The 27,914-nt window shown below is 34.2% G+C and overlaps 3 protein-coding genes across 3 annotated transcripts in view; all 3 read left to right on the forward strand.

The window, feature by feature from the left end:
- Positions 1-20,871, forward strand: part of LOC120580811 (albumin-2) — a 45,601-nt gene extending 24,730 nt beyond the window's left edge. The window contains exon 2 of the mRNA XM_039834929.1: positions 20,685-20,871. The gene's annotated coding sequence lies outside the window, so the exon portion shown is untranslated. The remainder of the gene's footprint in view (positions 1-20,684) is intronic.
- LOC120580812 (albumin-2) lies at positions 19,746-20,676 on the forward strand. The gene has a single exon (XM_039834930.1). The coding sequence runs from the start codon at positions 19,796-19,798 to the stop codon at positions 20,450-20,452; it is 657 nt and encodes a 218-aa protein (XP_039690864.1). The 5' UTR covers positions 19,746-19,795; the 3' UTR covers positions 20,453-20,676.
- A 5,278-nt stretch (positions 20,872-26,149) lies between the features above and the next one.
- LOC25481430 (albumin-2) lies at positions 26,150-27,253 on the forward strand. The gene has a single exon (XM_013586084.3). The coding sequence runs from the start codon at positions 26,207-26,209 to the stop codon at positions 26,861-26,863; it is 657 nt and encodes a 218-aa protein (XP_013441538.1). The 5' UTR covers positions 26,150-26,206; the 3' UTR covers positions 26,864-27,253.
- The last annotated feature ends 661 nt before the right edge of the window (positions 27,254-27,914 follow it).

The following is a 27,914-nucleotide window of genomic DNA, read 5'->3' on the forward strand; positions in this document are numbered from 1 at the left end:
TGTGTGGTGGTGGTGACTAAGTGGTGAGAGAGAGCATCAAAAACGCCGTAGCTGTTTTCATGGTGGTTGTGTGGTGGCTAGGGGTGTGTGGTGGTGGCTGATGGGAGGTTCAGTTGGGTTTATATTGGTTTTCAAGGTGGCGGGTGCTGGTTTTTGGTGAGGATTACTGGTGGTTTTTTTTTTTTTTTGTGGTTAGTGGTTGTTTTGGTGTGGTGCTTGTGGTGGCTAATGGTGGTTATGTTTTTTGTGGGTTTTCTTCTACGAGTTTTGTTGTTGATGAGGTTTTCAAATACACGGATGTTAGCTGGCGTCGCTTGTTATGCTAATTGCAGAGTGAAATTAATAAACACTTGTTTGAAGGGTCTTCTTACTTTAAATTATCTATATGTGTGAGACGTTTTAGCTACTAAGTCGAATTGGAATGTTCTTGAAAATTGCTTTGAGTTTGTTAAGATGGCATGTTTTGCATGGGATGGTGCTCTTCGCAAAACCCTGTCAAATATCTGTTTGCTAGAGTTTTTCATGCGGTTCGCAGGGGCTTCTCCCTTGTAGAAAGACATATTTTCTTGTATTGAAAGTGAACGTACATGAAACCAAAGAGTCATATTCAATTCATTTGTTATTAAACTAGTGTAACGCCCTGTGCCAAGCACGGGATACACATGAATAAGTTTTTTTAGTTTGATTTCATTCAGAATTTTGATATTATCTAGTACTTTATCTTCATATTTGAAATTGAGACAGATTTGGCAGGGACATGCCAACTCTGCTTAAAATAGTGAGAAAAAATACAACTATGCTTAAAATATAAAATTACTATAAATAATTACTATATTCTTAAAAATTATATCTAATTAATAAGAGGTATGATTACCTCTGTTATAATCTAGCATTATGGCTTTGTCCTCTCTTTAGAAATCTTCCGCCACCTTGCCCCTTTTTTTTCGAAACCTTCATCACTTACGATGTACCAACATGCAACAATGGTGCGATGAGTGGTGTCATCCCCTCGCACCACCCTTTTTCCGGTTCCTACAACAATTCGTGTCGTTGGTTTCCGATTCAACCAGTAGCGCATCTGCTACGGGTGGTGGTTGCTTAGTTGTTGGTATTCGTAAATTAATGGTTGTCACCGGCGATCTTGTTTTGTTCTGTGTGTTGGCTTCTCAATGGCAGAACCCCGCGTTGGTTTGGTTGAAACCCGAAAGGGTCCGTTCTTTATCCTCTACTTTGCCACCGTTTTAGACCTTTTTCGCCGCCGTGTGGATTGGTTATGGTGGGTCGTTCGAATCTGTCGTCTCCTCCCTTTCTTTGGAGGTGGTTGCTGTAACGCCCGTTTCGAATTATTTAATTATTTAATTGAGTCTAGAAGTTATTTAGATGAGTTTATATTATATTTATATAATATATGTGTGATTTATATGATTGATGTGGTTTTATATGATTTAATCAGGAGTTGTGACTTATTTTATTGTTTAATAAAATAAGATTTGAAAATAATATAATTATTGAGTTTAGGGGTTGTTTTGAGATTTTAGAGAGTTTTGGGGGAGAAAAAGAAATAAGATAAGATAATTGGAGGAGATATAAATAGGAAAACCTAGTTTAGAAGAAAAAAAAAACATAACGTACATACGATTAGTTTTGGAAAAAGGGAGAAAAAGCCAAGAGAAGGGAGAAGACCTAGGAAAGCTGCGATTTTCACATAATAAGGTATGGGTGAGAATAACTTTGCAATTCTATTAAGTATGTGAATCAACGGTTACATTTAACATGAATTAGGATGACTTTAATAGGAATCGGAAATTAGGTCAAATTGATAGAATTGTTGATTAAACGGTGAAAAGTTGTTAGATTGATGTAGAAATTGTTCCTAGACCTTATATAATGTTTATGATGAATTCTAGAATCGAGATTAGGCTTAAAACCATGAGAGTTGATGATTTTTAGGTAAAACTGCACTTCTACCCGTAGCGACATTCATCGCTCGCCTCCCGAGCTACGATCCTCGCCACGACGAGGGATGAACTTCATCGCTCGCCACGCGAGTAAATTTTCCCCGCCTCGCGAGTTGCACGTTGCTGCTCGCCATAGCGAGGAGATGAACTCGCCTAGCGAGCTTGACTAGAGAGCATGCAAGATTTCGTAATTTTAACATTTGAGTTGAACCTTAGATGTTTTTGAGTGCCTGAACATGTCTAATAATGATTATGAAAGAATGTAGGATGAGATTGTACCTGGAATGAAACTTGTGGGATTATGACCTGAACTCGCCACGGCGAACAGAGGCTCTCGCCTCGCGAGTGACCCAAAAACAGAGTGACTTGTTGAGTTTTGCGACCTTTGTTGCACAAGTTGATCAGAGTTGAACCTTTGGGTAGTATTAAGACTTAATGAAGATGTTAATTATAACCTGTGAAGCTGTTTAAGATGTGTTGATGCTGATTATGATGTGATATAATGTTTTATGCATTACTTGAAGAACATTTAAATATATAAGATGTTGTTGAATTGCAATTGATATTATTATGTCATGTTGTTTTTGCATACTGCCTATGTTGCTGATTGTTAATTAACTAAGCTGCATGAGTCGGTTTAAGTCGTTGATGATGTTGATGTTCCAAATTATTGGACTAATATAAGAGGTTGTCGAATTAAGATGTTTAAGAAGTCGAGTCCATGCATTAGCATTTCATTGTTGGGGGCTTGATGCCTTGGAGCTTTGTACTCACCATGTTGGAGCTTTAGCTCAAATTAGCGATGGGGCTTGATGCCCTGGAAGTATATTAATACTCAAATAGCGATGGGGGCTTGATGCCCTGTATTGGTTCCACATGCATATAAGAGGTCTAAGTTGCATAGTTGCATTTGTTGAGTCGATGATGATTAAGATGTGAAGTTGTGATTACTTATATGAATTGTTATTGAAGTGATATGATATATTATTTGTTGGAACAAAATGTGTTTCACAATAAACCTTAATGAGTTTTGATGATAACAAGGTATTAAAAATTGTCAACTGGTTATTACTAATTATTGTTCAAGTGTACAGGACCAAAGGCTAGTCAGGTATTTTCAACAGGTCTTGGAAGAACAATGAAAAGCAAAAGAATTCCAAGCATCTGAAGAAAACTGCTCCTGAAGTTGAAGTGCTTCTGAAGTGATGACGTCATCAGAAGCAAGGTTTTCATCAGAAGCTATATCTTCACCAGAAGCTACATTTGATCCTTTAATCAATCTGAAGATTCAAAGTAGCTGGTTCTCAATTCAATCTTATCTAAGAAGAACGAAGAATTGAAAGGGAGGTACCAACGGTCATATGGATAGCACTGAGCATTTGTCCCTCGTTAACAGAGTTGACAAAGTACAAGTGTACAACCACTACCTCCACTACTCTGTTTTTGTCCACGCTACAAGACAAGACAACAGCTATGCCTGCAGAATTTGTGCCCTCAAGATGGGAATGAATTTGAAGCTTATTCTTCAAAGGAGTACACCCAAATCAGGCAAAGGATTACTGGTGGATGATCAAAGGATTTCAAATGACTCTTTAGACGTGCTGATTATCTCAACGTCTCTTTCACGCCTCTATATAAAGGAGTGAAGACTTGAAGATTAAAAAATACAGAGAATTAAGTTTGGCTTGAACACTTGATATACAATAAGTGGTGTTCTCAATACAAAACAATAAAGACTCTAGACTTTGAATTTCTAAGATGTATCAAATCAGTGCAGAAATTCAGTGTGCTTTGAAGAATCAATTTGACAGAGTTTTGGCGCTTTTGAACTTGTATATCTCTGTTTTTTTAATCTTCAAGTCTTCACTCCTTTATATAGAGGCGTGAAAGAGACGTTGAGATAATCAGCACGTCTAAAGAGTCGTTTGAAATCCTTTGATCATCCACCAGTAATCCTTTGCCTGATTTGGGTGTACTCCTTTGAAGAATAAGCTTCAAATTCATTCCCATCTTGAGGGCACAAATTCTGCAGGCATAGCTGTTGTCTTGTCTTGTAGCGTGGACAAAAACAGAGTAGTGGAGGTAGTGGTTGTACACTTGTACTTTGTCAACTCTGTTAACGAGGGACAAATGCTCAGTGCTATCCATATGACCGTTGGTACCTCCCTTTCAATTCTTCGTTCTTCTTAGATAAGATTGAATTGAGAACTAGCTACTTTGAATCTTCAGATTGATTAAAGGATCAAATGTAGCTTCTGGTGAAGATATAGCTTCTGATGAAAACCTTGCTTCTGATGACGTCATCACTTCAGAAGCACTTCAACTTCAGGAGCAGTTTTCTTCAGATGCTTGGAATTCTTTTGCTTTTCATTGTTCTTCCAAGACCTGTTGAAATTACTTGACTAGCCTTTGGTCCTGTACACTTGAACAATAATTAGTAATTACCAATTGACAATTTTTAATACCTTGTTATCATCAAAACTCATTAAGGTTCATTGTGAAACACATTTTGTTCCAACAATCTCCCCCTTTTTGATGATGACAAACAATAGTATTTAAAATGTTCAATTGTTGTTGATCTAATTAATAAGTTGACCACTGGGATAGAGGTTTGTAAGCTCCCCCTGAGTCTAATAGATCTTTAAGGTGAGGTTTGTAAGCTCCCCCTGAGTTCTATTCTTATTAATTAAATTTCAATAAAATACTCATAAAAAAAAATATCAGAGGTATTTAAAAAAGTTTAGAAGTGGTTATAGTGGAGCTCAGTGCCTTAAAATACTATACATTTACTCCCCCTTTTGTCATCAACAAAAAGAATAAAAACAAAAGAAAGAGTAGCAGAGCAATAAACATATAAACCTTAAAATACAGTGTATCAGAGCAAACATCATTAAAATGCAGCAAATATTATCAGAGTACAAAGCTTGTAAAACATATGATTCAGAAGCAATGATAACATTTATAAAGATAAGTCAAGATACAAGGCAAAGCTACTAAAATACTTAGAACAAAAATTAAACAAGCAAAGAAGATGGGTGTGCAACTAAGGTTTGGCTTGCTTATACATTTGTTCCAAAAGGTACTTAATTTGCTCATCCTTCTTCTGAAGTAGCTCATCCTTTTCTCTCATTCTTCTTTTAAATCCAGCATGAATTCTAGCAGCCCTTGTAATGTACTCTTCTTATGGATAGAAAGGAGTGTTGTCTAGCAGAGGCACAAAGGTCAGCTCTTTCACTCTAGCTGCTTCATGCATATCATCCAACATCCTTTTCAAGATTTCAGAGTGAGATGAGACACACTTTGTGCTTAGTTGATCCAACAGCTCATTGAAACTCTTCTTCAGATCCATCCACTGATCAAGATAGTGAATGGGAGGTACAGGAACTGTTCTGCGAAGAATCAGTGTCTGAATCTCATCACTAAGCCTGATTAGTTGTTCATCTATATACTCAGATTCTAGGATAGAGTCAGGGATGGGTGAGGGTTCAGGTTGAGTTGTGTGAGATGTGGAGGGTTGGTCAGAGGTTAAGTCTATTATAGTGGGTGATGCTGGTTGTTGTTGTTTTGTTGTTGGTTGTTTGTTGGTCAGAGACATGATGTTCATGAACAGTTTGTTCAGAAGCACCTAGCTCTTGGTCAGAAGCAACTTGTTCAGAAACAGTTTGTTCCTGAACAGTTTGCTCAGGGATGGTTTCAGTTTGGGTTTCTGATTGGGTTTCCAAAACAATCTTTTCAGGGACTGTCTTAGAGGCCTTTTTGGGTGTAGGTTGCATTTCACCACCTAGATGTCTTTCTAGGTTGTGAAGGGTTGGGGATTCTTGTTGTTGGGGGATTTCTGAAGTAGTTTCTTCTGAAACTGCTTCAGATGCTCTTTGTGGAGTTTGGTCATTTTGTGGGTTTGTTTGGTTAGGTTCTTGGTTAGGTTCAGGGTGTTGTATACTAACAGCTTCTGGAATTTCTGGATAAAGAGGATGAGTAGCAGGTAAATTGAATTTCTCACAGAGTTTAATCCTGTTCTTAGAAAATTCAATTTGAGTTTGCTCATAGTCAAATGTTCCAAAGTCTGTTAGTTTGGTGGGTTTGGTATTTAGAAGGTTATTTATGTGTTGGCTCAAGGGTTTGTCATCTGAGTCGGTTGAAGATGATGAGTGTGAAGAGGGTAGAAAAGGAATCTGAGTAGAGATGTCAGCCTGTGATGAAATACCTGATGAGTTAGCTTCTGGATGAGCTGCTTCTGGAACCTTTGAAGCAGGTCCTGCAGAAGTAGCTCCTGAGGCTTGCTTGTTCTTCAGGGCTTGAGAAAGCAATGTTGTTCCATACTGAACAGTTTCTTGCTCTAACTCAGCAGCTAAAGCAGCAATCTCAGGATCTAGTACATACCCTGCAGCCTTGAGACGCTCATCCCTTTCCTTCTCATACTGTTTCTTCATCTGTTTCTTCTCCTGTATCTTAGCTGTTGCAGATTCATCAGCTTCTCTCAGTTGAGCCTCAGAAGCTTCAAACCTGGGCAAGACTACAGGCCCAGTATTAGTAGTTCTCTTTGCTTTCTTAGGACTAGAGTCTTCATCCCAGTTTTCTTGAAGCTCTTCCATCATTTTCTCCTTGCGTCCTTCAGCTGTCTTCAGATTTCTTGAACTTGAAGATCTCTTCCTTTTAATGGTTTGAAGAGCAGCTTCTTTTTTCTTCTTAGGACTCTGAGGTTTTTCAGAAGCAGCTTGTTCAGATGCAGCTTGTTTAGATGCAGGCTGTTCTGCTGTTTCTTGAGCACTCCTTGTCCTTTTCCTGATCAGTGGGACTTCATCCAAGTCCTCCACTTCTTCTTGAATGGTGAAAATAGCTGGTTTTTCCTTCTTAACTTTCTGGTGCTTCTGAGCACCCTTCTCAGAAGCATCACCAGCAAGATATTCCTCCTTGGTGATCAGCTTTTTCTTGGATTTTCTGCCTTTGGCCACAGGCAATGCACCATCATACATCTCCTCAGGGACATCTTTCAAGTCAATCTTCTTGTTGTAAGTTTTGTAGAAGTCCATGATGTAAACCCTTTGCACCTCCAGGGGATCTTTCTTGCAAATAGGGATGAGATGAGTGACCAGATCAGATATGGCATCAGATTCATGCATATCTAGTTTCTTGTGGGCTTCTGCTGGGATCAACTTCATCTTGACAAGAGTTGATCCATTGATTATTTTTCTAGTGACTGCTCCCAGCTTCTGGTTATCATAAATGCCAACATCCTTCAAGGCACTTAGAATTCCTCCTTCTTGAAAAATCACGGAGAGCAGCCTTCCATAAGGAACAAATTTCCTGTTTTCCATCTTACTCTTTCTAAGTTCCTTGATCATGTACTTGAACATGTACTTAGGAACGTTCATCGTGGTCTCTTGAGTGATGGTATGATGCAGGAAAACCTTGTGTCCAAGTGAAGGTTGATCAGTTCCTCCACCTTTGGAAAAGATGTTCTCACTTTGTATTTTCAGCAGCAACTTCTTTTCCATGCTTAAGGTGCTGTAAGGTTGAACAACCTTAGATCCATAGATGGTTTCATTTACAATTTCCTTCCAGGAGCTGGTTCTTGGATTAGGAATCTCTTCTCCAAAGTATTTGCCAGAGGTATCCCTTCCCATGGCTTGAGCAATAATCTGTTCATTTATGGTTACAGGAATACCCATGACATTTGATCTAATTTCTGTACTAGTGAAGGAGAGTAGACCCATTTATTCTCTGGTTTTTCCCTTCAGAGTAGGATCAACCAAAATCATTTGAGCTTCTTCCTGTTTAGCAGCATCAGCGTCAAAGATTGAAGCCCTTACCAAGAATTGACTGACAAGAACTTCATACGTTGGACCATTGAGAAGACTAAAATCCATTAACTTCTGTTTCTTATAGAACTTTACCAGGTCGCATCCATGGTGGGTTAAAGAGGCGAAATCCACTGGGTTTTCTGCTTGAATGATTAACTCTCATTCTTCAATAGACATGGTTCTTCCTTTTATCTCATACGCAGGAGTATCTATTTCCATGTTTGAAGATGAATCCAGAGCAGAACTTGAACTTTCCATTGATTCGAAGGAGTTTTAGAGTTCTAAGGTGATTGAGAGAGAGTGAATGCGCTTACTTCGCAGAGGGTTGAGAAGAAACAAACATCATTGCCCTTTTTGTTATACTCCAATACAAATAGACCACGTCAGAGACTTTTCAGAAAACTAACCTTTGGGCAATGGGACAGCTGTTATAAAAAGTAACTGCCAACGTTCCCACTAGCCTTGCTATTCAGAAGTAAAGAATACCGCTTCTGAAGTCTTAGTGCTGACATCATCTTCAGAAGCACATTTTCCTCAGAACCTCAGTTAAGAGCTTCTGATGGACTAGATGCTTCTGAATAGACTTCAGAACTGAACTTCTTATTCAGAGGCAGGCAATTTTTCAATCAGACACAAAGTGCATGTTCAAATTTTTCTTGATAAAATCAAATCTTTCAACAGATAAAGGTTTTGTAAATATGTCAGCCCATTGATGTTCAGTATCAATGAACTGTATATCTAAAATTCCTTTTTGAACATAATCTCTGATAAAATGGTGTTTGATTTCAATATGCTTGGCTCTAGAATGTAGAATTGGATTCTTTGACAAACAAATAGCAGCAGTATTATCACAAAAGATGGGAATACTGTTAGCATTAATGTGATAGTCTTCCAACTGATGTTTCATCCAAAGTAGTTGTGTACAACAACTTGCAGCTGAAATGTATTCTGCTTCTGCTGTAGACATAGCAATAGTTGCTTGTCTTTTGCTTGCCCAGGATATCAGATTCTCTCCCAGGAATTGACAATTTCCACTGGTTGATTTTCTTTCAATCCTGTCACCAGCATAATCAGCATCACAGAATCCAATGAACTTATAGTCTAGGGATTTCCTATACAGGAGTCCAAGATTAGTTGTTCCTTTCAGATACCTGAAGATTCTCTTAACTGCAGTTAAATGAGATTCTCTAGGATCTGATTGAAATCTTGCACACAAGCATACACTGAATAAAATATCAGGTCTAGATGCAGTGAGGTATAACAGAGAACCAATCATACCTCTGTATAGCTTCTGGTCTACTACAGTTCCAGTATCTTCTTTGCTTAAGGTGCAGGTTGGATGCATTGGAGTGTTCATCACTTTACAGTCTTCTAGCTTGAACTTCTTCAGAAGCTCCTTTGTATATTTTGTTTGATGAACATATACTCCTTCTTTACTTTGGTTGATTTGAATTCCAAGAAAGAACTTCAATTCTCCCATCATGCTCATTTCAAATTCATCCTGCATTAACTTAGAAAATTCTTTGCAAAAAGATGCATTAGTAGAACCAAAAATTATATCATCAACATATATTTGTACAATCAAAATGTCCTTCTTAAGAGTCCTTCTGAATAGTGTTGTGTCAACCTGTCCTCTTTCAAAATCATTTTTAATTAAGAAATTACTTAGTCTATCATACCAAGCTCTGGGAGCTTGTTTCAAGCCATATAGTGATTTCTTGAGTTTATAAACATGGTCAGGATGCTTAAGATCCTCAAACCCAGGAGGTTGTTTAACATACACTTCTTCTTCAATGACACCATTAAGAAAAACACTTTTGACATCCATTTGATACAATATTATGCCATGATTAATTGCGTAGGATAGAAGTAACCTGATTGCTTCCAATCTTGCAACTGGAGCAAATGTTTCAGTGTAATCAATGCCTTCTTGTTGACTGTAACCTTGAGCAACAAGTCTGGCTTTGTTTCTGGTTACTTCTCCTTGTTCATTCAGCTTGTTTCTGAATACCCATTTTGTTCCAATAATGTTCTTCTGAAAAGGTTTGGGTACCAGATCCCACACATCATTCCTTTGAAACTGATTTAGCTCTTCTTGCATAGCTAATATCCATCCATCATCTGAGAGAGCTTCTTCAACAGTTTTAGGCTCAATTATTGAAAGCAGTGCTATCAAAGATTCTTCTTGTCTGAAGTGTGATCTTGTTCTTCTAGGACTATCTTTGCTTCCAATGATTAGCTCCTCAGGGTGTGAAGATTTGTGCTTGAATTTAGGTTGAATAACCTGCTGAGTATTATCTTGAATATCCTCAGAAGCATTTTCATTCTGTACTACTGGACTAGGTTCTGCTTCTGAATTAGACTCAGCTTCTGGAGTGATTTCAGCTTCTGGACTAGATTCAACTTCTGAATGCTTTTCAGAATCAGAAGGTTGATCAGATTCTGATGCATCTTCAGAATCAGTTGTACCTGCATTACTTTCACTTGGCTCTGGAGTTTTACTTCCAGGCTCTCTATCATCAAATTTAACATGCATAGATTCTTCAACACAATGTGTTTCTGAATTATACACTCTGTACGCCTTTGACCTTTCAGAGTAACCTAAAAATATTCCTCTTTGAGCCTTGGCATCAAATTTCTTCAGATAGTCTTTAGTGTTTAAGATGTAACAAGTACATCCAAACTGATGAAAGTAAGAGATATTGGGTCTTCTTCCTTTAAAGAGTTCATATGCAGTTTTCTCCAACATAGGTCTGATATAGATCCTATTTTGAATATAACATGAAGTATTAACTGCTTCTGCCCAGAAATGTTTAGCTAAATTGTTTTCATGGATCATGGTTCTGGCCATTTCTTGTAAGGTTCTGTTCTTTCTCTCTACAACCCCATTTTGTTGTGGAGTTCTAGGAGAAGAAAATTCATGGAGAATCCCATGTTTTTCACAAAAAGATTCAAATGGCTCATTTTCAAATTCTCCACCATGATCACTTCTGACTTTCAAAATTTTCAATTCTTTTTCAGATTGTATTTGAGTGCAGAAGCTGCTAAACACTTCACAAGCATAATCTTTACTTTTAATGAATTTTACCCAAGTCCATCTACTGTAATCATCAATAATGACTAATCCATATTTACTTCCATATAAAGATGCAGTATTAACTGGACCAAAAAGATCAATATGGAGTAATTCTAAGGGTCTGGAGGTTGATACAATGTCTTTAGATTTAAAAGAACTTTTCACAATTTTTCCTTTCTGACATGCACCACAAAGTGCATCTGAATGATAATCAATGCTAGGCAATCCTTTGACAAGTCGTAACTTGCTAATTTTAGAAATTAATCTCCAATTAGCATGTCCCAACCTTCTATGCCATACCCATTTTTTATCATTCATTGACAGAAGGCAAACTACCTTCTGATCAGCCAGATCAGAGAAATTTATTTTATAGACATTCTCAACTCTCTTTCCCTTGAATGTAATGGATTTGTCATCCTTGTTGACTAGTGTGCAGTTGGTCTTACTGAACATTACATCATACCCATTGTCACAAAATTGACTAATGCTCAATAGGTTATGCTTCAGACCATCTACAAGCCACACATTATTAATTGAGATGGAGGAATTACCAATAGTACCTGTACCAATGATTTTTCCAGTCTGGTTGCCACCAAACTTCACTTCTCCTCCATCTTTCATTGTAAGGGTAAGGAACAAAGCTTTCTCTCCAGTCATGTGCCTTGAACATCCGCTGTCTAGGTACCATGACCTTTGTTTCTCTCTTGCCCTTAGGCACACCTGCAGTTTTAACCAATTCAGATTTAGGTACCCATATCTTCATGGGTCCTTTTGGGTTAGTTCTGGAGGTTTTACTTTTCCTCCCTTGCACCTTGGGGTGAATGCAGAATGACTTCTGATCATTCAATACTTTAGGTTTAACACCTTTAGGTATTGTTTTCTCAGAAGCAATAACTGCTTTGTTCTTCTGATCCTTTGGCTTTGGGATTTTAGATTCTGGTTTAATCAGATTCTGAGGAACAGGTTCTGATCTTTTCAGAATTTTAATCTTTTGAGTCTTAGGATCAGATTTTGTCATAACCTTAGTCTTGAGGTTTTCTGGCTTTGATGTGATCTTAGCCTTAGAACCAGAAGCTTCAGGTTCTAACTGAACAGTAGTTAAAGCATCAGTACCTTCAGGCATAAAGGTGGATTTCAATCCATCCTTGATACAATCACAGTAGCTCTTGAGACTGTATTCTTTGGATTTCTCCTCAGAATATCCAATCCCTTTGCCATTGTTCTTGTATGTGCTGTAGATCATAGAAGCAACTTTGCTTCTGTCTATTCCAGCCATAATAAAATCATCCAAGGCAATCTCATGTTTATTGCCTGAACCTTTATCACATTTTTCTTGTAGCTTCTGACAAAGAATTTTGAGTCTATCTTCATATGTTGTTGATATGAGGTTAAACCCTTTTAGTTCTTCTTCAGAAGCTTTCAGCTCCAATAGAGTTGACTTTTGTTGTTTCATTAAATCAACATATTTTTCTTTTAAATCTGTCAACTCATTGGTTCTGTGCTCAAATAGTGATAAAAGTTCTTTTAGAGAATCCACAAGTTCTTGTCTAGGAATTTTGGAATATACCTCATTTTCATCTTCTGAATCTGATTCAGCTTCTGATACTGCTTCTGATGATACTGTTGCCACTAACCCCATGGCTGCTTTTGCATCATCATCTGCTTCTTCTTTATCAGAACCAGATTCACTGTCCAAATCTTCCCAGGTTGCCATCAAGCTCTTTTTGATTTGTTTTCTGAATTTACTGGAGCTGAAGCTTGATTTCTTTGATTTGCTTTTAGACTTCTCCTTCTGAAGATCAGGGCAATCAGCAATGAAATGACCAGGCTTCTTGCAGTTGAAGCACCCCTTCTGATCTTCTTTCTTTGAGTTCTTGTAGCCACCTCTCTTGCTCAAAAATTTCTTTTGCTTCCTTGCCAGATACTCAAGTTTGTTGGACAACATAGCCATCTTTACAGATTGATCTTCATCAGAATCTCCATCAGGTGATTCTTCTTCAGATTCACTGGCTTTGTAGGCTTTAGAAGATTTTGAAGTCTTTCCTTTAGATGGTAAAGCAATGGATTTACTCTTCTTAGAGGATTCATGCTCATTTAAACTCATTTCATGCACTTTGAGTGAGCTAACAAGATCTTCAACACTTAAAGTGTTTAGATCCTTAGCTTCCTCAATAGCAGTTACTTTGGGTCTCCATCTTGAAGGTAAGCTTCTCAAAATCTTACTAACATGATCAGAAGCAACATAGCTTTTCTTCAGTATTTGCAATCCAGAAACCAAAGTTTGAAATCTTGAGTACATTTCTTCAATACTCTCATCATCCTTCATTCTGAATAGTTCATACTGATGAACTAGCATCAAAGCTTTAGCCTCTTTCACCTTCTTGCTGCCTTCAAAGTTGGCACATAGTGACGCAAACATAGCCTTCGTAGTGGATTTGTCACTCATCTTCATGTATTCAGTGCGAGGTATAGAAGCCACAATAATCCCTCTGATTTTGTGGTGCTTCTTGTAAAGCTTCTTCTGAGCAGGAGTATGTATTTTTCTGTCTACAGTAGCTCCTTCTTCATTTAAATCCAGTCATCAACTCCATCTTCCAATATGTCCCATAGCTCTTCATCCAATCCCATGATAAAGCTATACATATTTGTTTTCCACCATGAAAACTCTTCTGGATCTCCATTAAACTTTGGAGCTTTACCAGAGTCTGTTTTTTTGTCAGCCGTATCATAGTCATGTTTGACACTTGTGTATTTTAAGGATGTAGTTGATTCCTCTCCTCCAGACATGTTTTTCTAATAGATCTTGAACTGTAACACGGTTAAGTGCTGTGATAACAGAGCAAGCTCTGATACCAATTGAAGGTGAGAAAAACACAAGAAGGGGGGGGGGGGGTTGAATTGTGTTTTCTTTTTCTCTCTAAAAATCTTCTTCTGATAAACCTTCAGAAGCAGTTTGTGAGTGCTTCTGATGAAATGATCAGAATTAGATATGCAGCGGAAAAGAACAGAGCAGAGAAAAGAAAGACAAAGACACAAGCAGTTATCCTGGTTCCTTCCACAACACGGAAGTAGTCCAGTCCCCCTTGCACTTCCAAGGAGATTTCACTATAATTACAAAGATTACAAATGCTCAATACTTTCTAAGTATGAGACTTCACAAAAAAATGCTCAAGCACACACGCAAGAGTCTTCCAATGCTCAAGCACTAAGCAAGAGACTTCTAATGCTCAAGCACGCAGGCAAGAGACTTCTGATCAAACAAAAAATACAGAGAATTAAGTTTGACTTGAACACTTGATATACAATCAGTGGTGTTCTCAATACAAAACAATAAAGACTCTCGACTTTGAATTTCTAAGATGTATCAAATCAGTGCAGAAATTCAGTGTGCTTTGTAGAATCAATTTGACAGAGTTTTGGCGCTTTTGAACTTGTATATCTCTGTTTTTTTAATCTTCAAGTCTTCACTCCTTTATATCAAGATGAATAATTAAGATGTTTTATGTTGTTAAATATAATTGTTGAATTATATGCTTAATATTATTGTTTTGTGAAATCTCACCCCTTCTGCTTGGAAATGTTGCTCTTCGTATGAGTAACTTGTAGGTGATCAAGTTTAAGTAGCTGGAGTTGCTGTCATGAGTTGTTATCCCTCACTGTGTCTTTAGGTGCTCTGATACGTAACACGATGGGATCTTTTGTGGCTATTTCTTATTCCTTTACGTATTTGAATTATGAATAAGTTGTTTAACTGAATTTATGAGATATTTTGATGAGGCATGCGTGCCAAGATTTTTTATGATGTTGAATTAAATCCGCTGCTATTATGTTGATGAAGGATAATTAGTTAATTATTTGTTTAAGCTTTTTAAGAAGTGTGATATCCCGTATTAGTGATGTTTTACTCTGATTATTTTATGAAATTTTTATGTTGGGAAAATGGGGTGTTACAGTTGCGGTTCTATGTTGGGCCAGAAATGACTATTAATTTGATGTTGATCATAGCAGTAAACAGTTAGTGCGTATGAATTTGTTAATTAGCGTGCTGGTGGTTGAATCTATTCCCCACTCTCAAGAATATGTATGTGTTTTCGTATCGCATTAACCTTGATTGATATGAGACTGTGTGGACTTGAAAGAGTCGTTAATGTTTGTTGCCGTTGTTGCCGGGAGTTGATGGCACGTGATCCGATTTTGTGTGAAAGATCGATCAATTCGCCAAATTATAGACCCGATTTGCCCTCACAAACGTCTATCGTTAATAGTATTCGTTTGTTAGAATTAATTAGGGTTGAATCTACTTTGTTGATCTTTTTTTTTTCTTTTATGTATTGCCCATTAGGGTGGATCCACTTGGATTGGCTGGATCAGATTTTTTGTCCTCCCAAATTTCATAATTTTTTTTTCTTTTTTTAATAATATATATGAGCAACTGACAATCGAATAAAGTAGGGTACTAACTTAATTGAGATTATTCTTTTTGCTCTTGTCTTATAAAAATATAATAAAAAATCTACCACTTTGAATAAAGCGATTACTTTTTTTATTTAATCACAATACTCTCTCGATCGGATTTCAATTATAAAAAAAAATATTAAAAAAGATAAATTTAATAAATGTACCATCTAACAAAAGATAAATTTATGAAAAGTACCATCTAACAATTAAGACTTTTTAGAAATAGCTTATTCTAAAATCCTCTCCTCTAAAGATGTCTACATCATCATAATCCTACTTGACATTTGTTCAAAAAATTGTCCTAATTTTTAAATTGTACATAAAATACATAGTTGGTTACAATCAAATAATTATTAATATAATTATTATTCAATTAACATTTATATGCTACATTAAAAATTTGTTTGTTAGAATCAAATGATTATTAATATAATTATTATTCAATTAACATTTATATGATACATTAAAAATTTCGTAGGTTACAAAATTATAATAAATAACTTGAATAAATTACATTTTGAATTTTGGTCAGTTAAATTATGACAGTAACCTACTAATATAAAATTTAATTGTACTAATTAGTTATATAATTAATTTTTATTCGTTACAAAATTATATTACTTAATATTAATAAGATATTATTAAATTTTAAATGTTATGAAGTTAATTTTTTCTAGGTTACATGAAATATAATCTAATCGTTTAATGCACATTTTATCATATTAAATACGTTGATAATATTAATTTTAAAACTGCCAAATTAATAATTAATAGATATTAACCGTTATGGTACTATTTTTCTATATAAATAGTAGCGCTTTTGAGAACGAGTACACAACAATCACAAAATATAGTTCTTCTTTTTCTGTTCTCTGATATCTATTCTAAGCAATTTCTGTAATTTTTTCTATTGCAAAGAAATATGTCTACAAAACACTACTTCATCTCTGATGTTTCCCTAAGAAAATAATCGTGGACATTGGTTGTGAGGGTTGTTCGTCTCAAGACTACAAAAATAAAAAACTACCAGTTTCTAAGGAGTTGGTTATAATGGATCGAAAGGTACTTTTTTCATACCGTTTTTTTTTAGTATTTTTTTGTTTAAAGTATAGTGTTTTAATCTTTGTTTTCTAAGGTGATCAAATAGTTGAGTTTATACAAAGAACACTGATCTACAAGTTCAAGGAGCAGCACTAAGAAGGAATGGTGTTCACGTTTCCTCATTTGATTTTGCCTGCAACCGTGGTTTGTATAGACCATCACACAACGAATACAAACTGAATTTTACAATTAGCACAAAAGTGAAAATATCTAAATCTTCTTTGGTCCCTACAAACATGTATTCGTTTACACTGCATATGATGTTTTCAATGATTCTTAGGACATGAAATGTAATTTGAATCATATTTTTATCATCAAACTAATTTCAAACCCCCATCCCTTTCTAACAACATGAAATAAATTATATATTTATGTAGTTCGTGTCTTGACTGGGATGGATTTTGTTTGTATGAAGACCTCAAATCAATTATATTAAAATCCCTTCAAGTACCAGATGTTCACAATAAAGGAAAATACAAAGTTCAAGATGCATAAATACAAAAAAAACCAAATCATGAGGTAGAATAACCAAGACAAGTAGAAAGATTATTCCACCAACATTTCATCTCAAAATACATACGATGTCATAGAAATTTTCTTGGAATGAGGTGTAGGGGATATATTGTTGTTATTTGTTGGACAACATTATTTTTAAGGCTAGAGTTTTTTTATAAGTTTCTTTAAATTTGATCATGGTGAAAGGTACCCTGACAAAGGGGTATATCATCTAGTTGCAAGTGGAGCATGATGAACCTAAGACTCTAAAAAATCTCATTAGGAACAAAGTAGCTCCTTTCAATGTCTCTCTCTTTTCGTGGAGGCTCTTGAATATCTGAATTCAAATAAAGTCGCAAGAACCAGTTTATGGTGTTGTTAGATAAATTTACATTTCTCGTTTACTGGATACAAAATGCTAAGAAATCATGTATGTATTTTGAGTTGAAATATTGGTGGAATAATCTTTCTACTTGTCTTGGTTATTCTACATCATGATTTGGTTCTTTTGTATCTATGCATCTTGAACTTTGTATTTTCCTTTATTGTGAACATATGGTGCTTGAAGGGTTTTTAATATAATTGATTTGAGGTCTTCATACAAACAAAATCCACCCCAGTCAAGACACCAACTACATCAATATATAATTTATTTCATGTTGTTAGAAAGGGATGGGGGTTTGACATTAGTTTGATGATAAAAATATGATTCAAATTACATTTCATGTCGTAAGAATCATTGAAAACGTCATATGCAGTGTAAACAAATACATGTTTGTAGGGACCAAAGAAGATTTAGATATTTTGACTTTTGTGTTAATTGTAAAATTCAGTTTGTATTCGTTGTGTGATGGTCTATACGAACCACGGTTGCAAGCAAAATCAAATGAGGAAATCGTGAACACCATTCCCTCTTGGAGCTACTCCTTGAACTTGTAGATCAATGTTCTTCGAATAAATGCACCTATTCGATCACCCTAGATAACAAAGATTAAAACACTATACTTTAAACAAACAAAAAAAACAAAAACGGTATGAAAAAAGTACCATTCGATCCATTAGAACCAACTCCATAGAAAATGGTAGTTTTTTATTTTTGTAGTCTTGAACAAACCAAGCACGAACAACCCTCACAACCAATGTCCACGATTATTTTCATGGTGAAACATCAGATATGAAGTTGTGTTTCATAGACGTTTTTCTTTGCAATAGAAAAAAATGAAAGAAATTACTTATAACATAGATATCAGAGAACCAGAGAACAGAAAAAAAAGAATTTTTTTTGTGATTTTTATGTATTCGTACCCAAAAGCGCTACTATTTATATAGAAAAATAGTACCATAACGGTTAATATCTATTAATTATTAATTTGACCGTTTTAAAATTAATATTATCAACATATTTAATATTATAAAATGTGCATTAAACACTTAGATTATATTTCATGTAACCTACAAAAAATTAACTTCATAACATTTAAAATTCAATAATATCTTATTAATATTAAGTGATATAATTTTGTAACGAATAAAAATTAATTATATAACCTTAAAAACTAATTACTACAATTAAGTTTTTAATTAGCAGTTTACTGTCATAGTGTAACGGACCAAAATTTAAAATATAATTTATTCAAGTTATTTATTATAATTTTTGTAACCTACCAAATTTTTAACGTACCATATAAATGTTAATCTAATAATAATTATATTTATAATCATTTGATTGTAACGTACAAATTTTTAATGTAACATATAAATTTCAATCGAAACAATTATTATATTAATAATTATTTGATTGTAACCAACTGTGTATTTTATGTACAATTTAATGATTAATAAAAACGGTTTTTAATAATAATTATAATTATTAAGCTTATTATAAAAATTAGGAGAAATTTTTAGAACAAATGCCAAGTAGGATTATGATGATGTGGACATCTCTAGAGGAGAGGATTTTGAAATAGACTATTTCTAAAAACTCTAAATTGTTAGTATAAAGATAAAGATTTGTTATATTTTAGTGTAAACCAAAAAAACTTCATTGTTAAATCTAGAACTATAAACACATTTTTATTCAAAAAAAATTACAATACCCTACATGTCATCAATGATTTTCTTTGGGCCGGGACTAATAATTTAGTTTTAGATATGAAATTTATTGGATCGCATGGATGAATTATAAGTTTCACATTGTTTAAAAATGTAAAGGTTGAACACTTTATATGTGAGAGGATCCATAAACCAATAGAATAACGGCCTAAGCAAGTGTATGTGAGTGAAAGGGCTTCCACATGAGGCGTGAATATGATGAATTAATCGACTGACACTTGAGAGACACTTGAGAGGGAGATTGTTTTGTAACAATTGTGGGTTAGAATTAGTGTCACGATATTTAGAAAAGTAGAGGTTATACACTTTATAAGTGACAGCATCAATAAACTCATTGCCTTAAGGTTTAAGTTAAAGTATGATATCCAAATCATTTATGTGGTTGCTCTCTGTCAAATATTGATGATCCCACTGGACTCCAATTTCATGATTCTTAATAAAACTTCATGGATTTCATAATTTGAATAGCCAACGTAAAGTAGTCCAAATACAAGAGAAGACTTTATTAATTTTCTTGGTCATGTATCAACTATATATTGAGAAAGTTGTATTTAACTACATTAAACCTGTCTTTGTTAGTTGGAAACATGCAAACATGTTCAATATCTCCCATATTCATTGCGGGTTAAGTGTCTAAATTACGTGTTTTGGACTTCAATTTCAAATTTGACATTTTGTGTTCACATTACCGTAGCATCTATATAAGCATAGACCTTTACAAACTGAAAGAAAAACATCTCATATCCTTTTTGTTAAATAGAATACAGAAATAAATAAACAATCATTCAAGAAAAATGTCAGCTAGTGTCATTGGCGCTGCATTCCGTTCATCCAGGCCATATGAATGTTACCTTTTCGTGAAAGAAAGGTATGTGATTTTAGATTATTATACTTTAAGGAAAGATCTTATCAGTGGTCCGGTTGATATTGATGCAGGATTTCCAATGTTTTCCAAAACAATATTTAAAAGGGGAATAGATTCTTCATTTGAAACCGAAGGCAATGTTGCATACTTTTTCTCTAAAAGTCAATGTGTCAAAACAGATTATGCTCCACGTTCTGGTCCTGCAGCTGCCAGAATAGTTATAGGTCCGATTGAAATTGTTGAGATGTTTCCTTCTCTCGTGACAACACCGTTTGCAAATGGAATAGATGCGGCATGGAGGTTACCCGGTTCGAAACATGCTGTTTTATTGAAAGGAAATATGTGCGGTATTTTAGACGTTAACAACAATTATATTTATCAGGTTCAAAACATTACCAATTGTTATCCGATATTTGTCGATACAGTCTTTGAAGAGGGTATTGATGCAGCTTTTTGTGCTCATGGTGGGAATGAAATTTTCATTTTCAAAGGAGAACATTGTGCACGTGTTAATCTTTCCGGTCAATTTATTGGTGGTATCAAACGAATCAATGAAGATTGGCCCACTCTTCATGGCATAATATAATACTATATATGATCATGCATCACTTTTAGAACAAATGAAATAGTGACAAAGATTAGTAACAGAAAAAATAAGAAATCTCTATAAATCTCACTAAATTGTGATTAATTAGAGAAACAAATTTCATATCTTGTTCTTTCTAGATCTTTTTCATTAAATCAGTTTTTTCTAATTGTGCATATATGGTCTCAATATGGTTCAATATATGCCAAAACTCATGTTATTGTTGTTCAATATATGTCGTAGGCTGACACTTGGTTGTTTGCCCCATATATCTTGTGTTTTTTTTAGACGATCATGTCTTTGTTGTATTGTTATTTTAATTTTAATGTTTTCTTTCAACAAATTAATGTAAGATGTGTGTGTTGTTGTTTGGTTCCTATCTTCATGTGATGATTTAATAAATATCCAATCTCTATTTACTTTATTGTGATTTTAATGTTTGTTTTCAACAAATCAATGTACAAGGTGTGTGTTGTTGTTTGGTTTCTTTCTTAATGTAATGATTTCATAAATATCCGATCTCTATCTACTTTCAAATCAGAAAAATAGATCTTATGTTTGCTTTGCCAACACTAATCTAATAAGAAGGAAAGAAGAAAAAGAAAGAAAATATAAATTATATGTATATGAAGTGTTATTTAGGTGGCCTTTGTTCAGCTCATTTCATTAAGTAGTGTGATACAGTCTTTTTCATTTAGCAGTGTAATACAATCTTTTTCACTCAAAAGTTATAGTTAAATTTCACAATTCCAAATCTCATATTCCGAGACAATTATTGCAAGCTTAATCTTTTGTGAATTGTTTTAATCTTTTTTTATATGTAGATGAGAATGCAAACACAACCTAAAACTCATAACACATTTGCAAAATCCAAGCTGAGCTAGGCTTACGAATCCCTTCAAATAACTAGGATTTATATGTTTATCATATAAATAAATTTTCAAACTGCAAAAAAGTATCATACTTCAAATGTACCATTGTTATCTATACAATACCTTTTGACAAAAGAATTTTTTTCGAGTTTTAAGGGAGACATGTAATTAGACGATCAACTACTTGATGTGAATTTCCATTTTCAACGTATATGACCCGTGCGGCCTCCACCTACCACAATCTGTATTCTCTGACGGCCAATTATCTGATGAAAATACTGATAACTGATGAAAATTGTGATTGCATTGATAACACAACCAATGTCGTATACAAGGAAATATTTCAGAATGTATGAACTTCTAAATACAATATAAGAATCATTTTGCTTATTTTGTAATTTACTTTATATAACATTTTCATTAATTGTATTTTCATATTATACTTAATTTTATTTGGAAACTATATAAGACTGGTTTGGAACTATTTATCAACGTGTACATATATTATGTGTTATATTCTACTATATTTTAATCCACACTATAAATGTCCTTCGTTAGCACGGGTAGGGGATCTAGTATACCTATATACTGAAAAGATGATTGTCCATAAGAGAAAGCCCATTATCTAATAAACCCTAAAACACAATAAACCGGCGCCGTTAATTTTAAGAAGATTAACTTCTTTAATTTCACTGAATAAATTACACCAAAAATAATAAGCTTACAATAATTATTTTAAAATTTCAATTTAAGAAAAACATAAATTTATTTCTCGCGCGCGTACAAGCTAAACATCAATATTTCTTCAAATCTTCAAACTCATCAATACCAAAAATGTTGGTTGTAAGGGGTAAGTATTCCTAAACCACAAAAATACAATTATATAAACATAAAGACACAAGATAAGAAGAACAGTAAAACACTCACCACATAAGAGTCAAAAGCTCAATACAAATAAATAAATATAAATACGATCTTTATGCAAATGATGAATGATGCATGAGATGCAACTTGACCATGATTCGGATATCGCCCCAATTGGCACAAGAATAAATCGCCCTTTCGGCACCTAATAAATGTCCCTCTCGGCACAAGAGTAAATCGCCCTTACGGCACGAAAGTAAATCGCCCTTACGGCACATAATAAATGGCCCTCTCGGCAGAAGAGTAAATCGCCCTTACGGCACCATAGTAAATCACCCTTACGGCACCCTATGACACAACTACATGCCATGCCATGCATGATGCACACTCTTTGAAATCATCACCGTTTTCACAACATCGATTAAGATATTCAAACTTTCTTTCAAAATATTCATCACATTCATGAAAGCATTTTCTCTAACGCACAAGAGAGTCAAATCATAATGTCATGCTATGCCACAGAAGATGAGACCTTTTCATCAAACATGAAATGCAATAAAAGTTATCTATTGCATTCTTTTATTTATATTCAAGTCTTCTCATCTTATTAGGATAAGGGCTGTACGTTCAAATTAGCTTATGAGATTATGAATATATAATTGTACGGAATACCGCCCTTACCTTTGGAATTAGATGCTTTTCCTTCGACGCAAGACGTCCCTAAGATTGATTTCGAACCAAACGCACAAACAAGTCATTGGGGCTCTTTAGGACCTTCTAAAGAGTAGAGTGAACGGGGATTTATAATTTTGATGAGCAAGGTGATGATGAGAAGGAGGATTATGGGCGTGAGTTTTCTAAATGTAAGGATATTTATATTTAAAAGGCTATGTGAGGTTTGTTTTATGAATCTGTACGCATGAAATCTTGGTACTAAGGGGTTTTGAATATATGTAGTAATAGAAATGTGGTAGAAGAAATGAAAACGTATGACATGATTTAAGGAGGAATAAATTGGAATTAATCCTTGTAGTTAATTAATTTAGTCAACAAGAAATGTTTATTATCATTTTAATGGACATATATCTCAAAATACAAGTGGAAAGGGACCAACATGTATTGACGTAGGAGACTTATGAGGGGATGAATGGAGGGAGACCATGCTATACAAGCCTATTAATGTCTTGTTAAAGACTTTGAAAAACAAGATGATGTTGAAGTGACAAGAGCACGTTACCTTACAAGATCAAAGTGAATTTAAGGTAGAAATTAATGGGAATGAAAGTATCAAGAAAGAATCATCCTGGTCAAAGGTATCAAAGAAAATTAAATTGTCTTTAGTGCTGGAAGAAACTGCACAGACGGTGTAATTGGAGAAAAATCAATGAGCACGTGAACTAATGTAGAAATGCTAGTAGTAATTCTAAGGTAGTTAAGATAAGTAAAATATATTGGCATAAACTTTAAATTACAATGATTTAAATAAAGGAAAAGTGCTAAAACTTTCTTAGTTCTTTACACATAAAATAATTTATTGAATAAATAATAAAGCAAAAATAAAATTACTAGGAAGAATATTTATAAAGTATATAAAATTTTGGGTCGTTACATTATTACCCCCTTAAAACAGTTTCGTCCTCGAAACTAAAAGGATATAAAGAGTCAAGATCGAGCCCACTCATTAAAGAAAAATCATTAGAAAGTAAGAATGATAAAAAAAATGACTTTATTACAGATATACTTATATTTTATAAAGATTAGTAATTTTTTTAGTAATTTTAAGTTATTTGTCAAGTTTTAAGGAGATGTTATAAGATTAGACATTTGAACTTAGCCTGGTGTTCATCTGTGGACCTATTTGAAATGAACTTTGTAGTTCCTAAGCTAGAGGTGTTGGACTTGTCAAATACAAATGTTGATGATGATGAAACACTCTATGTGATCTCAAAGAATTGTTCAGGGATTTTGGAACTAAGACTGATAAATTGTGATTGGGTCATAGAGAAAGGAGTGAAAGATGTCGTGGAAAACTGCAAACAACAGAGACAGATTGTATTGAGAGGTTCTCATATAAGTGATGAAATTAGGGAACTCGCCATGGATGCCTCCTTTTCTAGTGTTCTGAAATTGATATAATATTTACTTCTCTAAGAAATATATATATATTTTTTAAATTGTCAACTTACAGAGGTGCATTTACTAACGAGTCTGCTGTGTTTGTTTTTTTGTTCATTGATAGAAGTTTGGCAAGTGTACCAAATACTATCGAAGTGGTAAAAATATCGTTCCCACAAGAACTGATTTTAATCTCAATAATTCAATTACGTTGTAAGTTAGGATGTTTAAAAGTTGTTTTGATTGCCACTAGGCGGTTGATTGGTTTGTTTGCATAAATGTAACGACATAAAGTAAAGTTGGTTTTAAAGAATAAGAGAGATATGAGCTTAGGTCTTTAGAATCATCTATGTTCTCCGAATTGGTATATTGCACCTATTCTTATGAATGATTTTCTAATTCCACGATACTTAACAAAATAGCCCTAATCAATCCCTTGAGTTGGGACTCTCTTCTAGGATTACAGCCCGTAATTTCTTAGGTGGTCTAATAATCTTCGAAGGTTTAAGCACGTTAACCTAATATCACTAATAAAGGATTATCCATTCCTAGATTAACCATGTTTATTAGAACAATTCAATTAGGTCTAAGTCGAAATCTAGGGCCAGTAGTAATTCGTTCTCAATAAATCATATTTATATTTGATCAGGATGCAAAAAGCATTAAGAACAATTGAATTGAATAAACATTAGATTGTCATTCACAATAAATAGAGTTTCACAGCAACATGGTTCAATTAGGGTTACAAAGAATCATCTCAGACCTAACCTCTAATGGACTTAGCTACTCATAATGGTGTTTACAAATAACATAATCATTAGAATAATCAATACATTCACGAACAGGTAAAAGGATGAAGAAATCTCCCTCCTAGCCGTCTTGTAGTCTCAAAATCGCACTTTGCTCTTGTCAAATCGTAACCCTTATCTTTGGAATAGACTTCAGCTTAAATAGGCACAAAAATGTGCCTAAAATCGTAACCTTTGTTAGTATAAAGATTTGTTATATTTTAGTCTAAACAAAAAAAACTTCATTGTTAAATCTAGAACTATAAACACATTTTTATTCAAAAAAAATTACAATACCCTACATGTCATCAATGGTCTTCTTCGGGCCGGGACTAATAATTTAGTTTTAGATATGAAATTTATTGGATTGCAAGTATGAGTTATAAGTTTCACATTGTTTAAAAATGTAAAGGTTGAACACTTTATATCTAAGAGGATCCATAAACCAATAGAATAACGGCCTAAGCAAGTGTATGTGAGTGAAAGGGCTTCCACATGAGGGGTGAATATGATGAATTAATGGACTGACACTTGAGAGACACTTGTGAGGGAGGGGAGATTGTTTAGTAACAATTGTGGGTTAGAATTAGTGTCACAATATTTAGAAAAGTGGAGGTTATACACTTTATAAGTGAGAGCATCAATAAACTCATTGCCTTAAGGTTTAAGTTAAAGTATGATATCCAAATCATTTATGTGGTTGCTCTCTGCCAAATATTGATGATCCCACTGGACTCCAATTTCATGATTCTTAATAAAACTTCATGGATTTCATAATTTGAATAGCCAACGTAAAGTAGTCCAAATACAAGAGAAGACTTTATTAATTTTCTTGGTCATGTATCAACTATATATTGAGAAAGTTGTATTTAACTACATTAAACCTGTCTTTGTTAGTTGGAAACATGCAAACATGTTCAATATCTCCCATATTCATTGCGGGTTAAGTGTCTAAATGACGTGTTTTGGACTTCAATTTCAAATTTGACATTTTGTGTTCACATTACCGTAGCATCTATATAAGCTAGCATAGACCTTTACAAACTGAAAGAAAAACATCTCATATCCTTTTTGTTAAATAGAATACAGAAATAAAAAACAATCATTCAAGAAAAATGCCAGCTAGTCTCATAGGTGCTGCATTCCGTTCATCCAAGCCTAATGAATGTTACCTTTTCGTGAAAGAAAGGTATGTGATTTTAGATTATTATACTTTAAGGAAAGATCTTATCAGTGGTCCGGTTGAAATTGATGCAGGATTTCCAATGTTTTCCAAAACGATATTTAAAAGGGGAATAGATTCTTCATTTGAAACCGAAGGCAATGTTGCATACTTTTTCTCTAAAAGTCAATGTGTAAAAACAGATTATGCTCCACGTTCTGGTCCTGCAGCTGCCAGAATAGTTATAGGTCCTATTGAAATTGTTGAGATGTTTCCTTCTCTCGTGACAACACCGTTTGCAAATGGAATAGATGCGGCATTGAGGTTCCCCGGTTCGAAAGATGCTGTTTTATTCAAAGGAAATATGTGCGGTATTTTAGACTTTAAGTACAATCATGTTTACGAGGTTGAAAACATTACTTATCATTATCCGACATTTGTCGATACAGTCTTTGAAGAGGGTATTGATGCAGCTTTTTGTGCTCATGGTGGGAATGAAATTTTCATTTTCAAAGGAGAACATTGTGCACGTGTTAATCTTTTCGGTCAATTTATTGGTGGTATCAAACGAATCGATGCTGATTGGCCCACTCTTCGTGGCATAATATAATACTATCATGCATCACTTCTAGAACAAATGAAATAGTGACAAAGATTAGTGACAGAAAAAATATGAAATATCTCTCTAAATCTCACTAAATTGTGATTAATTAGAGAAACAAATTTCATATCTTATTCTTTCTAGATCTTCTTCATTAATATAGTTTTTTTCTAGTTGTGCGTATATGGTCTTAATATGGTTCAATATATGCCGAAACTCATGCTATTGTTGTTCAATATATGTCGTTCATGTTATAATCCTGTGTTTTTTTTAGACGATCATGTCTTTGTTGTATTGTTATTTCAATTCTAATGTTTCATTTCAACAAATTAATGTAAGATGTGTGTGTTGTTGTTTGGTTCCTTTCTTCATGTAATGATTTAATAAATATCCGACCTATATCTACTTTCAAATTAGAAAAATATATCTTATGTTTGCATTGCCAACATTAATCTAATTCATTTTTTTTAACTTATCCAATGCCTTTTTAAAGCGGTATGAAATGTTAACTTATCAAATGCATTTTTTTTAACAAGGCAAAATGGAATTAAAAGAAACCATAATCTTTTCAGACAACATAATTAAGCGCCAAGCGCCAAAACAAAAGCTAAATTACATACATCAAACAATGACGATGTTTCAACCTCCAAACCTGATAATCAAAATAAAAAGTAGCGAGTTTTGATTTCAACCACCAATAAGTTTGAAGTTTGATTCTTTCATGTAAAGTTTGCGTACAATCCACCTTTTGCTCTAAAATTCGACCATTACATTCTTTCCAAATATACCAAACTGTAGATGCCCATAAAATAGACATCCTAAGTTGATCTCTTTTAGAGAAACCACCTAAAGCACAAAAATGAGCTCGATGCTCCTAAAAAAAGCCATGCTCCACATATTCGTATCTCATCCAAGAGGCCACGAAGTTCCATAATCTACCAAAGATATCACATTGGACAAATAAGTTATTTATGTCATCAAGAGGAACAACACTTCTTCGAAATAGATTATCATTAGTCGAAATGTGATTCAAAAGCAACCACCACACAAACAAATTAAT

This window comes from Medicago truncatula, chromosome 6, assembly GCF_003473485.1.
Source record: "Medicago truncatula cultivar Jemalong A17 chromosome 6, MtrunA17r5.0-ANR, whole genome shotgun sequence".
In the NCBI taxonomy this organism is placed as follows: domain Eukaryota; kingdom Viridiplantae; phylum Streptophyta; class Magnoliopsida; order Fabales; family Fabaceae; genus Medicago; species Medicago truncatula.

What these genes read in the sequence shown, in the direction of transcription:
- LOC120580812 (XM_039834930.1), top strand. Translation starts at nt 19,796, where the DNA reads ATGTCAGCTAGTGTCATTGGCGCTGCATTCCGTTCATCCAGGCCATAT.
- LOC25481430 (XM_013586084.3), top strand. Translation starts at nt 26,207, where the DNA reads ATGCCAGCTAGTCTCATAGGTGCTGCATTCCGTTCATCCAAGCCTAAT.